The sequence below is a fragment of the Homalodisca vitripennis genome, chromosome 4 (assembly GCF_021130785.1).
Source record: "Homalodisca vitripennis isolate AUS2020 chromosome 4, UT_GWSS_2.1, whole genome shotgun sequence".
Lineage (NCBI taxonomy): Eukaryota > Metazoa > Arthropoda > Insecta > Hemiptera > Cicadellidae > Homalodisca > Homalodisca vitripennis.
In genome coordinates this window covers 52681058-52697032 of record NC_060210.1, presented here as the reverse complement: position 1 = coordinate 52697032, position 15975 = coordinate 52681058, and the positions used below count along the sequence as shown (strand labels likewise).

General features: G+C 33.9%; 1 protein-coding gene across 1 annotated transcript; it reads right to left on the bottom strand.

Annotated features, from left to right (window-relative positions):
- Positions 1-1077: 1077 nt before the first annotated feature.
- Positions 1078-15275, bottom strand: LOC124359318 (protein takeout-like). The gene is made up of 7 exons (XM_046811971.1): positions 15170-15275; positions 10499-10632; positions 9336-9425; positions 8515-8662; positions 4246-4382; positions 2989-3138; positions 1078-1605 (listed from the first exon to the last, which is right to left on the bottom strand). The coding sequence occupies exons 2-7, from the start codon at positions 10566-10568 to the stop codon at positions 1454-1456; spliced, it is 747 nt and encodes a 248-aa protein (XP_046667927.1). The 5' UTR covers positions 10569-10632; positions 15170-15275; the 3' UTR covers positions 1078-1453.
- Positions 15276-15975: the final 700 nt, after the last annotated feature.

Here is a 15975-nt window from a genome sequence, read left to right as displayed (position 1 = left end):
TGCCGAGGTTGCTTGCAAAGTTCCACATCTATATCTCACTCCATTCTCGAGATGTCTTGCGGACATATAGACAATCACATTAAAACGAACTTTTTACATCTCCCCGGTAGACAGAAGAAAAATTGATCCAGCATATTGAGTGATAGGCTTCAATTACGCTCATCCAAGTTCTATCTTTGGATGTGAATCATCATAAAACTCATTCTTGTATATGCAGAAATGAAGTTTCATGCTATATCTTAATTTTTAGACGTAATTTTCTCAAAATACATCTTGCCACTTGATACATTCATATTTTTGTTAGATTGTATAGCAGTGTTCAAATAATTAAAGTTCCAGTGAGCTAAGGAGGGCATTACACCATAATACCTTGTGTAAATAATATAGCAAAGCTACAACGCAAAAGTGCCCTGGAATTAATTCTTCTCACCCACTTTTTCATTTTATTTTCATTTTATTTTTCAATCCCTGAATAAAAAAAACATATTTTTAAATCTCATATGATCGTACTCAGTATGTTTACAAATGTATTTATTTATTCATTATGGTCACCAAATAAAATCGATATAAACATATTCGCTGTCGCTCAGCCAAATCCCATGCACCGTCAATGAACTCTTTGTTTTCTACTTAGAAAGAAAGGTTCATAAAACTTTCATTTGTTTATGCCAGTTCTTGTCCGAGATATCGTGCCGACAGACAGACACACAGAAATGAAATGTTGCCAGCCCTTCGAATGAGTCTTTTAACGGCAGACAATAATTATCGACTGACTATCACATGTTAACACAAATAGTTCAATATTAATAAATTTAGAATTGGTGTCGTTAAAATGTAAATCTTCTATGATAGTTTTCAGTTCTTTTAGCAAAAAGTGTTGAAACTTTTTCTGTTTTTGCATGTATACATGTTTAACCATTTTTCTTTTTCCGCTGTATTTAACGAGAAGACTAGCCTAGAATAAGGAAGACTAGTTTTTGGAGAGTAAATATTTACAGTACAAATGGAACTTCAACACTTTAAACGTGAATACTCTAGGTATGCAACATGGAATATTCAAATTCAAAATTAACAATATTGGGAAATCAAATTTTTAATCAATTAACAATTACTTTTTGTGTGCAGTATAATAAACAAGTTTACAATTATGGGATAAGCACGTATTAGATATCAACAGTCTTAAGTACTATTATATAATAATACATCTTTCGTCTGAGTTCTTAAAAGTACTAGTATATTATAATTCAGAATACTACCCTTTTTGTTTATAGTACATAGCAGTATAAAATAAGCTACCGGAGTGTTATTTAAAAATATAAATAGACAATTCGTAGAACTGACAAGAAAGGAACTGAAAGACCATTAATCGATAAAACGCTAAATAATTGTACTAAAGGAGGGAACCCCTGTGAAGGTTACGGCACCAGGTATATGTGGAACATATGGTTCGCCGCTATGGCACCAGGTAGTCCTGTACGGGTACCTGGGACAACACCCTGTTCGTCAGCTCTGTCAGCACACCACTGAACACACCGGCCAGCCTGCTCTTGATGATCGAGTACACCTCATGTGAGTTCTCGTTCAGGATTATGTTCACTGCTTCACCTGACAATCAATCATAATAATTATTACATTTTTTTAAACGTTTAAATTTGTATACAATGAACTTCATGATAAGATAGCTTTTCAAATTGGTTCTACAGTCCTTTTAAGTTGAATTTGTGTTTCTTAAAGCCTATTGCAATTATTCATAGTATTACTTACCGAAATTCCTCGATAACCTCACCGAACACGATCCCCAAAGCCCAAACCCCGTAACAAAGTCTAAATCTACATGCAATACAACGCGATTTTTGGATACGATTACTGTTTCAGAAAGGTCCAACAAGTTTAAACTGATCTTATAAAATATGTCGGCTAAGTTCGTTGGCCAGCTTGATACACCATATACTGCGGCCATTAAAACTTTGTTTAATTTCCAACTCCTCTACTTATGCACCTAGAGAAAAACAAGAAATGTTCTGGAATATTTATAACAATTCCTAAATACATTTTAAGAAACAAATTTCGGTGTGCAAGACATCAATTATATGGAAATCTCATAAGAATATCTCGATCACTCAGAAATGGTAAAATGAATGCTGAAACAAGTCAAACATGACTGCAAATTAATCTTAAAGTATCTCAGCTTAGTCCGTTGGCCAGCTTGGTACGCCATTTCGGTGTAATATCGCGGCCGTTCAAACTTATTTATGAACCTGGACAAAAAGCACAAATTTGCCTGGAATCCTTATAACATTCTTAAATATTTTGTGATGAATATGTTTACTCGTATCGAACGCCTCTCGAGATAGTGAATACATATAAATCTCATTAGAGATAAGAACATACCCACTTAGGGAAGGACTATTCTGTATGCATACCTACTAAACGTAGGATTGTGCACTGTCTCCACTTCACAAAACCCTGCATACGCGGGTACTCGTCATTACTGCTAAAATCAAAATCAAAAGTGGTGGAAATTAATGATTGCTACTTAAATCAACTATCTTACTTCGCATTCCAAATGTTGACGTATTCCGTACAGTTCACTGTAATGTTTGGGACAGTTTAATATGCTTTTATTTAAATTATTTGTTTGTTTTTTTGTTTTATTGTTTGAATTATAACTTAGTTTTTATGCTCTTTTGTTTATAATGCAGAAGAAGCTTCCAAAATTCTCCAAATTTAAAAAAAGAGGGCCCCAAAAAATTTTAATTAATAATAAAATTATTCTCATAATCATACTTAAAAAACGAATTTACTTTTATGTTTAAATAGCTATTATTATTCATCATAATAGTGTGACCATCCATTAGGTTAAACGTCACTCACTTAACACAAATCATTTATTCTTGTTTACTTGCAGGCATCTGACATCCGTCCCGTTTTCGTCGTTTTTGTGTATATAATACCATAGAAATATCTGTAGTCTGTGATATTACTTACCAAGGCTGTTGTCGCCATCCAGTTGTGACGCGGGCTGGAAGGATACGCTGATGGGCATCATATCGATGTCGAAACCATCGATCTGCAGGTATGATGTCTGGTTACGTTGTATCTCTCGCAAGTACACCACCCAGGATGACGTCACCTCCGCTGCGAATAAAGTTTAACTTACTGACGAGTTCATATATTTAAAAAATATAGTCTATTTTTGGGTGTATTATGAGAATAAAATATGCAATCGTCCAGTTTGGTGATCTGCCTTTTCTTTGCGGTACATTATGAGCGTCCATTTCCGGTGCTGATCCTGGTCAACACTACGTAACAGCTATTACCGCTTTGGCTGTCATCAAAGGTTTACACATTCTGAGATACGCGCGTCAGCAGTTTTGCGCAATTGTATTATCCAAAGATTTCGGTGTCATTATATGATAAAAGTTTTAAATTAGATATAGGCCTAAGCCTCGCTGAGTTACTGGCCAGTGATACACAAGGCCGTTGTTTTTCATTATTTAAAGGTCTTGAAAAGTAATGATGGTGAAAATTATGTATATCAAGGTAGACCCCATACATACAAGCGTTAAGTAGAAGGCGGCATTTTAACTTTATTCAAATGGTACCCATTTTGGACAGGGGAGCGAGAATTTGTGTTCACGATGTCATTTTATCTTATTGAGAACTTTAATTTTGGGTGGTTCTCAATCGGTCCTATTCTTATACTAATCCTATTTCCAACATTATATATGTACACCAATTTGCAGATCTATACTACGTTAGTAGTTCTATTTCTCCTGATGTCAGAGTGTTATTAACAAAAGTACTCATTTTAAGGCTTTTTATCGTTATCAAACCGTATCTATTACTAACCAGACCTGCACGATAAATCGACCATCAAAGTTCCAGTCACTTCTTGACTTTAATTAGTTATATATGTTTTAGAGAAAGTATAGTTAATTTTTACAAAATTTTTATAGGAAAAAAAATAAAACCAACATAAAACGTAGTTGCAACGGTTTGTTTATCGATTGAAAAGTATTGCAAAGCTACTTATATTTCCCTTGTAAATATAACTCATGCGACTTAAGGTAACTTCATCGTTGTTCTGATCAATCTACAAACTTTAATGCACAATAAATCGTAATGTGTACAGTTTTATAACAAATATAAAAGCTAGACTTACTTCAAACAAAAAGTTTTCTAATAGTCTTCTTAAGAGGTTGTTTGGTTTTCATATATCTAATCTAAATATTCAGTACGTACTCATGTTGATGGCGAATGAGCCGGCACTGTGGAGGGGAAAGTTGATTACCAGCCCCTCGCTGAGATACTCGCCAGTGAGACGCAAGGCCGGCGTCTTTCCTGTCACTTCCACCTTCTTCACGTCATCCAGGTTTGTCCTGAGAAAACCAGACTCTTAGATGACCGAAAATTCGGTTATTGTATAATAGTCAACTATATCGGCAACCAACTTATTTTAGCCACTTAAGAACCAAGTAAGAAGATTTTTTAGGTATTTATATTTTTCATTCAGAATACAATATTAAACATTTTTGCACTTCATCGTTAATATATGAAAAGTATACACTTAACAAAAATAAACTGTTATAAGCTTTTTGCTTTGGATGCATATTAATTGAAAATCAGAGATCTCCCACAATTCTGCGATGATATAGAAGGGTCTAGAAGTGTTTAAAGTTTAACTTTAATGTTATGGGGTAAAACTCAAGGATCATTCGCTACAAGAGATTTTAAAAACATATACCTTACAAGGTTTTGCTATAGCCAAAATGTATTCCGTGGTATAATAAATTTCCCTGCCGTGTCTTCAATCTAAAACTGAAGTTTCTGTAACACTCACAAATTGTCCTAAATTATTATTACAAGAAACCCATTACGTTTTATATCATTACGTTTAGGTAATGAGTTAAACCTCATACTGCACTGTGAAATTTATTTTTACTGTTTAACACTTATGATAAGGCTAAATACGCTTACGCTAGACTTGTGTCAGCGAAGGGGAGGGTTCGCGTTTGTCCCCCAGCGGACAGTATCCTGGCTCAGAGAACGACTCCCAAAGGACCGATGTTTACCAATTTTAATGTCGAAATAGAGATAGAAGAGGGGAGTTTCGAACAGAATTTCATCCCTCCACCTTCACTAATTCAAAATATATTGTGTATAGAGACGTACATATACATAGCCAGCAGTCTACTTTCATTATCAACTGGTGGAGAGTTATAGCCACTACAATTAAACATTAAATGGCTATTTTTGGCTACCTAAAGTTTCAAAATATGTTATATGAGTGTCATCACACACCTCTACTGTTACCTCCGTTAGAAAAGTGTTAAATGTATGTAAGGGCTCGGTCTCGATTAACTTTACACTTTACAATGAATAGTAACTTTTCCTTGGTATCTTCTCTAAACAAGTATAAACAAAACGAGTTCACTTGCGTCTAAAACTCATAAAGTAAAAATTACTTTATCCAGCGATAAACATCTATTGAGTTTCAGAAAGCAGGAGGTATTCTCTCTGTTTTAAGGACGCTGTATTAGGTATATGGTACGTAGGCCTACAAACAAGTGTTTAATACGATAAGCAGTAAATTCTCCAGAATCACAGTTTATCAACTTTTGAACTATGTTTCAAATCTCAAGAGTATATTTTACACAATTGGTTTACAATCAATAAAATATGCTTAACAGACATAAAAATTATTTAAAGAAACTTTGAACTTCTAGACGTCATACTTCGTCCGTCCCATTCTTCACTATTAGACCCAGCCAACACAATGCACTAAAACAAACCCTTTAATGTTTAGCTTGTAATGAAAATGGCATTACGGATTAATCTAAATTGTGCGTGTTGTATCAAACCAACCAATCCAAAAACGAATTTCATCATGTACCTATGTTTATAACTTCATGAAAAATATCATATGATTACTTTTCACTATTACTCGGTAAATTTATTTATTCTGTGATTATTTTAAAATCAATGGAACAATAGTCATTTTTGACAAATATAAATGAAGGCTCCCAAGAGGTAGTAGATGTAGAATCACATACCGAATGTTAAGCCTGAAGTGATGTCGTCCACCACAGATTGTGCGCACACATCTAATGAGATAGTACATAATGGATTTAATTAAGTATAAATTATAAAATTGTTATACGTGGTTTGGTTATTAAATAACGAGACTGACGTTGTAAATGATTGTATTTTTATTTTATACATAATCACTTATTGTCACCTTCAATATACACTCCTTTTCTATCCCTACAGCGCTCCATACGAATTTTCCATTGTTGGAAACAGTACTGGAAGTTATATTCTGTCACCTTCAGGATACGTGCCGACAGCGTTCACAGACTCAAATCTTGACTCTTAGGGAACAGGTAGAAGTCACATGGTGCAGGATCTGACGAATAAGGTTGATATTCTAACACTGCGATGCTGTACTTGACTAGGAACATCTTAACAGATAACGCGGAATTAGCTAGCTCATACACTTGATAGAGAACACAAGATTCGTCCTTCCACATTTCAGGTTGTCTTTCCTTATTTTTTGGCGTAGTTTAGATGGTACCTTCAAATACACAAGATATAAACTGAGTTATAAGTTATATTATTTATTATATTATATTATTTAACAGTTATATCAATTGTTTGACCTTCCCAGTGGAACCCAGTGAAGGTACGCTATCCCATGTATATAAAAAAACAGTCATCATTGCTTTAAATTTTGACAAACTCATTCGAGCTGTTAAGCTCTTCCAGTGCATGGATTGGAGCTTCGTTTCCGGATTACGAGTACAAAAATACAGTTTTCAGTCAGTTTTCCCGTTTAAAGTGAAATTACACAATATTTCCTTGCTCTACTATTACACTAACCATTTAATCCGGGAAAACAATAAAAACAACAATAACACGAACGTTGGGCCTGAATAAACGGTGTTGTTACAGAAGCGAGACTAGCTGTATACTAAAGAGAAAGGTTCACACTAAACAGTGGGTTGATGGCGGTTGACGCATGCCTCCTTGATCCGTAACAGCGTTAGTCTCGTTATTTAATAGCCACACGTCCTCATAAAGAATATTTTTAAAATAATTAAAATTTATTACAAAGCTTTGTATTAGAATCACAATATTCGGGAATTATTGGCGCTATTACACTGACTGATAGGATTAAACAAATATTGTTAATTAATTAAATTCAAGTAAAGCAAATCAATGCCAATTCTACGTTTTGAGTGCAAAAAAGCTTATTTTACTTCATGTGACTGGATGAGTATACGTATTTCCCTACTTTACGCTGATTCGAAATTTTATAGGAAGTTTACAGTGATCTTTACTACAGGAACTTTACTTAACAACTGTGATCCGAGCAATTGGAATGCGCCGATTAAGATGAAGTTCGTGCTGATGCTGTTTGCGTGCTGCGTGATTGAGTCAAACACGCCAAGGTCACTGATGATATAATATCACTGCGCAAATGTTTCCTAACACCGCGGTGTAAAAGTCTTTCTCGAGATCTACTCTCGTGCTGTAAAGTGCACTGCTATACGCCAAAAGTGTATTTTTAATACTCCCACTGATGAGTAGATACAACTGATTGACAACTTAAACTGATTAGTATTAATTTAAGTTTTCTCGTTATATTTTTCATGTAGCGACTAAGTAAGTTTTGAAAGGTATACAAACAGACTGCGGAAGTAGGTGTGAACACTACAATTGTCTTTATTTCTAACCGATTCAAGACTAAACTTTCTACTAGTTTCTCTAGCTAGTCTAAAAAGAGAAAATAAAAGTTTATAGTTGGCGACCATTTGCATTATGTAAAAAGTTTTTCTCGAATATTTAACAATATAAATTATGACTGGAAGAATTATTTAAATAGTCTAGCAATTTTTAAATAACTTTTGTTCTTACTATTTTTATATTACTTTTAAAGTTTCAAGGTGGTGTATTTTCAAATTTTGAAAAGGGACAGTTATATCACAATAATTATGCATTATAGACCAAAATGAACAAGAATTTTAGAATGCTATTTCAACAGTGTGTGTATTTATGTAGTTTTTTTATATTCCACAGAATACGGCCAACAAAATATTAGGATACAAAAAGCAGTGAATTATTTATTAGGCCTACTCGTGAATATGTTTAACACATATATGGATATTGATTATTACAAAATAAATTCGTTTAAAAAAAATGTATATGCTATCAAAATGTTGTCTTATAAGGTTTCAAAATGAAGATATTTCTAAATATTTGAATGTGTTGACATTTGGATAAGACATCCACATGTGAAATCTATATTTCTTCTGACTAAGCCACAATTTAATACAAATTTTAAAATAATTCCATTTCTATTTCTCAGCTAACATTTCTTTTACTCCAGTATTTTTAAAATCAATATTTCAATAATGCTCCTGTGAAACTTCTTGCTTGTCACTCCTGGTATTTTTTACAGCAATTAAATCTATTTTTTCCTATTGATCTACATAATTACGAATAACTTACGTGACTTTCGCCAGTTTGATGTCCGTGAAGCCGAAAATATTTATGTTCTTCATGACAAGGTCCACACTCAGGTTAGGATCGTCGTGGCGGATCTGCAAGTAGGGAACTTCTATTGGCTCAAGCGGCGGTACCCCCAGTTCCACGTTCCCTGGCCACGACATAACAGTCAGTGTTGACAGGAACGTGCCTTGAGCGTTTTATATATATAAGGCATACACCTAATGATGTACACGATTAAAATCTGACTATGTGATGATTATGTGACTAAAGTGCTAAAGATGAGCATAGCTCTGTTCTCTGCTTTGACCAAGGTACAACTATCAGTTTTCTCCACTACAAGTAACCTCTATGTAGTTCTTTATGGGAAATTTAAAGGGTTACATTTTGTTGTCATCTCTCATACAGATCATACTGCATCCATTGATAAGGATAAAATAAACCATTCGATAAGCGTTCATACAAATGATTGGGGCTTTACGTAAGCACCACGTTTATACTCGTATAGATCTTAAGAACTTCAGTTATGGAAAGAAATATAATGGTATTTGATTTAATTAATCAAATTACTTAACAAACTTAATTGAGGAAACAGTGCGCTTTCCTTTCCATTCATTTCAATTCCTACTTGAAAGACGGAATTAAATTGCTTTATTACTACTACAGAGGTATTAGGCGTCAAGGTCAAACAGTTGAAAAAGAGTTGTCATCCATAGAACGAACATAAATATAGGGAGAAAATACATAGGCTACTATAACGACTACTATTGTGTGCTTATGCATATTTAAAACTGGTTTCTATGCGTCATGTATTGCGTACTTACCCGCTCTGAATTGCGATATCACTGAGGCTAAGCCCTCCCTCACGCAATCATTCAGCTGAGGACTAGAATGCTGACATCTGTATATCGAACCTGAAAACAGACCATCTTTAGCTCCATAATGAAGTTTATCATGCAATAGCTTACAATACAATATTAATGCTCAGCCAGTTACAATCCTGTAGGCCTACCACAGGGATTACCAAAAGAAAACATCTCCCGACTCAAACTAAAGGAACTGTTTGCATTATTTATATGTATGCGGAACCAAAACCGCTATATAAAACCGAAGTGAAGCCATGTAGCTATACAGGTATAGTTTACAACATCCTCCTATCTAGTCTCAATTATTGCCGTGTGCGTTAGTGACATCCATCGAGTAATACCTGCTTCATAGCGTTTTCTTTGTTTCTTCACATCTTATATAGTTACCAAGTAATCATCCTCTAAAATAATACAACCCGGAGAAAAACTCTAATTATAGTCTAATATCCATTTTATGAGAGTATCGTAAGTGAAATCCTCCATACAAGAAGGTTGTGCACCAACTTCACGTAACGTGCATTAATTAAGCTAGAATCCTTACATTCGGAACTTCAGTTCGGTAAAGTTTGTGGAGACGACATGTGGAGAACTTCTTCGATAAGGTTGCTCAATTGATCACTTCTAAGGCCGTCAAACGACGAAGGACAGGAGAGAAAGGCAAACTCTGTATCATACCCTGAGGCGTGCAGTACTCAGGCACCCATCGTACATTAAGAGTACACACACTCATGACAATCACAAATTATTTCAATATTAATTGAGAAGCCGAACACCTCCCGTTAAGCAATCACAGTAAGAAAACAATTAATGTTGGCCTCTTTCAAAATTCTTTTACAATCATTTACACACTAACAAAAGTAGTTTTGTGTTTTTTGTAGTCGTGCATTAAAATTATTGACGTTTTACTATTTTTTATTTAAATAGAAATAAAAATGCCTTTATTTTGCAATCACGCTTAGCTAAAAATGTGGTATACAATTTTATGTGAATCTAATACCAAATTATTCTGATTAGAAAAGTCAGTAACGTTCGATTTATACACCTATAATTGTATCAATTGTAAAATTAAAATAGCTTCTAAACTTCGTTATTCTTTTTAACACTCACTGATTGTTGTTTACCTTTAGGGTACGCGATGGCCTCTACAATGAGCATCGCCAAGAAGATAAAAGTATGTCCTAGGACCTCCATCTCGCTGCGGCGCTCCAAGAAAACACAAATCCTGAATGTTCTCACTCGAGGCAACCGTTAGGATCTGAAAAACAACATCGATAAAAGCACTTACACAAGAAAATTGTACACGCTTAAAATAAAAAGATTATAACTAACTGTTACATAAAACTTTATTTTCATTGTTTCACAAAATAACAAACTTATTCTTTTTAGACGATATCCAAGAAAGTTTTTATGATCTTTGGGATACTCTGAATGGAGTACAGAATGACCCCTGTTATCTAAACAATAGTGAAAGCACGTGTGTTCCTGTTGAGCCTTTCGAAATGTATTACAATTTTAAATGACATAAATACATCTTGATTGCGTTTTGTTGTCCACTTTGATCTGATTTGGTCTTGACAATGGCCTTGGTCCTTGGTTATTGAATTACCTCGGTTTGGATAAGGGTAAATTTTGTAAGCATCGAGTCCAAAAATAAAAAAATAACAGAAATTATCAACATGCTTGGGCATGTTCAAACGTTGTGCAAAATTAAAATTCGATGCACTGATGCATTGCGGGGTACATGTGACAAGAAAGATCTGAAAACCCTATCCTAAAAAGATTTTGTTTGCAGTCATTATAGGGGTCAAATGATGTCAATTTTATCGTCCCATTAGAATAGCATGTGCATAATTAATTTTAAATAGTTATGAAACATACAATAATTCACATATTCGTCTACATCTGTAAAGGCGTGTGTGTTCCATAAGTTTCAAATTTTTAAACTTTATGTTTTTATAGAGATGTGAAATATATATTTAAAATATTCCTTCGATGAAAATAGCATGAGTTTTGCAAAATTATTCAAAACTGTAACTAATCTAATTAAACGGTTACATCCTTAGAGTAAATGTGATATGCCTTTTAAGTGTTACTTGACTATGACAACTCTCAAAATGCACTTCCAGAATAAGTCTCTAGTGACTGCAACACCACAAGAGTGTAGACTCCTGTACAAGTTGAATTCGCTAACGCTCAGCCAATAAAATCTACTGAAGACTTAAAAACTGGAACACAGTTGCTATCTATAACTACTTTAAATAACTTGCACATTTTATCCAGTAGACTATAACGTTTAACTTTTAATTGAAATTCTAATTAATTATTGTATTTTTTTATACCTACACTATAAATCTGAACACCATGAACTTTGTCATTCAAAATACGTTTACTTTTAAAGAAATAAGTATCATATATTTTATAGCCTTGTATTACTGTCATTGTAATTGTCTTTTCATAATCCTCCATTAGCATTTAATATGTCGAATCATCATTAAATCTTCGTATAAATCATTGCATGTGGAAAGATAATATCATATTATCGGTTAATGGTTAGCCAATTCTACATTGAAGGAGGTAGAAGATGAAGGTATTCTACTGCAGTCGTATAGTAAAGCAGTGTAGAGAAGACTAAGACGAATGGTGGTTGACACATGCACAACTACATGCGCAATACCCATGGCGCACATTAGGCATCCATTACACAAATTGCGAGGTTAATCAATGATAATAAAGCGTACTTAGTGGAGTATTCAAGAGGAGCAGAGGGCCACCTTTCTAAACCTCAATCGAAAATTACAAAATTGTCTAACAAAGTTATTCTAATGCTGTAGATGGAGCTTATATTGGTCACTGTTAACTTACATTAAAAACATAAAAACCAATATTTAAGACTTTTATTGTTTTGTGAGGCCTTGCGATAGCTATCGAAAGGCCTCACAAAACAATAAAAGTCTTAAATATTGGTTTTTATGTTTTTAATGTAAGTTATTCTACTTTTATATTTTGCCTTAAATTTTATATGAAACCATTTTTAATTTTTAACTGAAGATCTATAATAAAAAGACTTATATAATGTCGAGTTATGTCTTTTTCGTGTTTCATATGTCTATTTGATGGTCTACACGAGGATTTTATTAGTAAATTGAATGTATTCAATAACGCATATTTAATCTATAGAACCATATCATGGTTTATATTGAATGGCGTTGGGAGCAAATCCATAGGTCCACAAAGGAGAAAACCATTACATGTGTATTATAAATTCTTAAAAAAGAAAATACTTCTTATCAAACAGTCTTAATAACTTTATCAGTCTCTGTTTCATATACTGGTGTACATAACAACGACCAATAACATAATTAATGTTATGTAACTACAGACAGGGTTCTGTATTAAGTCAGCAATAATAACAACATGCTGGGATAAATCCATAATGAAGTATTTTAATAATCAATATAGTATCTATTAAAATGTGTTCTAAATATCTAGATACGAGCATAATCTCATTCAACCATTTTACACCCCCAATTATAAACCCTAGAATCTTTGAGCCGATACTATCGTGTTTTATTTTTATTCAAAGAAACGGGTTATCTCTCCGACCTCAGGACTCCGCCCCACTGGTCTTTCAATTTTCATGATTTATTTTATCGTACTTATTATACTTTAGTTTCGTCGCTTAGCATATTCAAATATTACCGATTTCAAAACTGTTACTACAAATGTTGTCCAACTAAGTCTATCGAAGCCTACAAGTTTCTATGTCTGTTACACTGAGAAGGGTTGGCTGTTACTATCTCAGGGACGGCACACCATCCAGTTACGCGTGCTATGACGTCAAGTTGGAGGCGGGCCTTAAAAAGTGAGGTGGATAGAGGAAATGGGAGTCTCTCGTCACTGACAGGGATTTTGACGAGATCCGGCATTCAAGTGAAATAGCTTGAGACCAATATAATTCCATACCTGTTAAAACATTACATGCATCAAAACTGTGTCCCGAAACACGTACAAATAAACATTCTCGATTAAAATAAAAAATTAAAGAACTATTCGTGAGTTGATGAAAGCGTCCCTCATTACTGTAAATGAGAGCATCTTCTGGGCATAAACAAAATGACTACATACGGGTCAATCTCAAAGTTATTTTTTTTTGAACGTAACTATCCTAAACCAACAGGATAAAATCTACAATCCAGAGTTAAACCTAACTCCCACGCTAATCTCTCCCATATAAAAATTACCAATTGGTTTACAATGTTTGCTTTGATTTGGAAATCTAATACCATCATTCGTTTGCTTATCGTTAAACAATCATTTCCTACACAATCCCCTTAAACGGTATACTTAAGTAATACTTAGTTCATATACTGTGCTGTTTAATAAATACTAATATTTTCACTTTTAAAATCCAAACATTCCGCTTAAAGTTCTTAACAACCGTCCTCTACGAAAAAAAACACTATAGTATTAGCAAATAGGAATTGCGGCTGTAGTTGCCTTGCACTAACGCACCCCACACTCACGAGCGCAGAGGGTTGGGATCAGCCCGTCACATCCTGTTTTCTGTTCCGGGTTATTCAGTAACATCTTATTAGCAAGACTCATAACCAAGCAAATTTGTGACAATTTCAGTGTATCATAAGTTGTTTGTATCATTGTTCTCATTAAGATCAGTGCCGGTTTTAGCACTACAAGCGCCCTGGGCGAGATTTCTTCGGCGCCCCCTAACTGCAATTCAATTACATACGAAAAAAGGCTCCCGGCGCCCCTTTCGTTCGGCGCCCCTGGGCGGTCGCCCAACCGCGCCCTACCCTAACGCCGCTCCTGATTACGATGTTTACAATATATATAACAAATTATCTTTTTTACTAGACTATTAAAACAGAAATGTGTGCTATAAAAAGGTTTTTGTCTAATTTGAACAAAAATAATTACCTCTCCACTGCGTAGTTTCCTTTAAATGCGATATGTTTCTGACAGGTATAAATTACTTTTTTATTGGAAATTTATTTGGTATTACATTATTTAGTAATACAAAAGTAATAATTTTAAGAATTGCATGATAATTAAATTATATACTAAAGATTCCTAAGCTAAAAACGCTCACCTATGTCACCAATTTGTTATAGGAATATTCGTTAAGACTGTTTCTCTCAACATGTTGCAGGAAGGGTTGCTCTAAACACTGTTCTATCGTTCTATGTCTCTCGCTGGTGATAACTAAAAGCCATTTCACCTTGCTTTAGACTAAGTACTTTACAGGATGCATCCCAATAATGAAATATAATCCGTCGTTTAGGGGGATTGATTATTTCTAGACCGACATAAGCATATATTCTTCTGTGAAATCCACGTGTCAGATTTGGGGCTTTCGTCCATTAAAAACGGCTGTGATTCACTCATTTAAATATTCGATCTTAGTTATTTAAAATTAAACATAACAACAACTATAAAGTTGATGGCTCTGGCGCAAAAGAAATCAACGATTTCATTGTTTAATCAATTCATTTAGTTTGATTATTTTATAATTACTAATTACTCCATTCATATTATTTTATATAAAGTTATTGTACAATAAGTTATATAAGTTTCTATTTAATATGTGTATATCAACAAAGCATACACATAGTATTAAAATACGAACGAATGTGTATGTTTTTTAAACCAAGAATCTACTATAATGTTGTTTTTATATTTAGTATGTCTATTAAATCAGAAACAACAGTTTTATAAAATATTAGACACTGCAGCACACAACTTATCGTAAAGCTTAATAATTGGTGTTTTCCTACCTAATCTAAACAGGAACGCTAGAGATCTTAAACCTCATCCTTGAGGCAAGCTCGGCACTCAACACATACACTGAGACTGACCTGCCACTAACCCTCAGGCTGACCACGTGGTCTGATCACGTGACCTTGAAGTCGGCACCTCAATATTTGAGTAAACTGACCGGTTTAAACGACTAGGATACTGTTGAGACGCTTCCTCGACCCCTCAACATGGTCCAGGCCCTAAAATAAGGTCTACTACAGTGCATAATAGCAGTGATTATTAATATAAATTTACAATGTAATGAAATTTGATTATTTCAAATCTACAGGTGTCTGTAAACTTAAAATGTAGACTTCACGTTTGAAGACATACACGGGATTGCGTCAAGGTCTGGGCGAGGCCGCCCGAAAGTAAATAAGACAATTTACAAAAAGTGGAAGTCGTGTCCCTGTGCCATATTATAAAGGATATCTTGTTCAGAGCTAAGTTACTCGTACTTTTGCATCTTTGAATCCTTATAAAATAGGATCCTGGGGAGTTCTTTAATTATGCATAATAGCATATAAAAACTACACATGTACTTTATCTGTTATTTGAATTTAGATTTATTGTTTGCAAATAATCAATATTATTAATGCATTCGTTCTTACAGGTATTAGTTTGTACTTTTATAACGTGGTCCTATAGATGAAATCAAATTGTAATTAACAGTGTAAACTTTAAAATATTCTTAAAAAGACTAATAAAATGAAAATAACATTACTAATCCGTAATAAATTCAAGGTAACCAGTAATAAAACATGTATTTTAATCCTGTTACTTG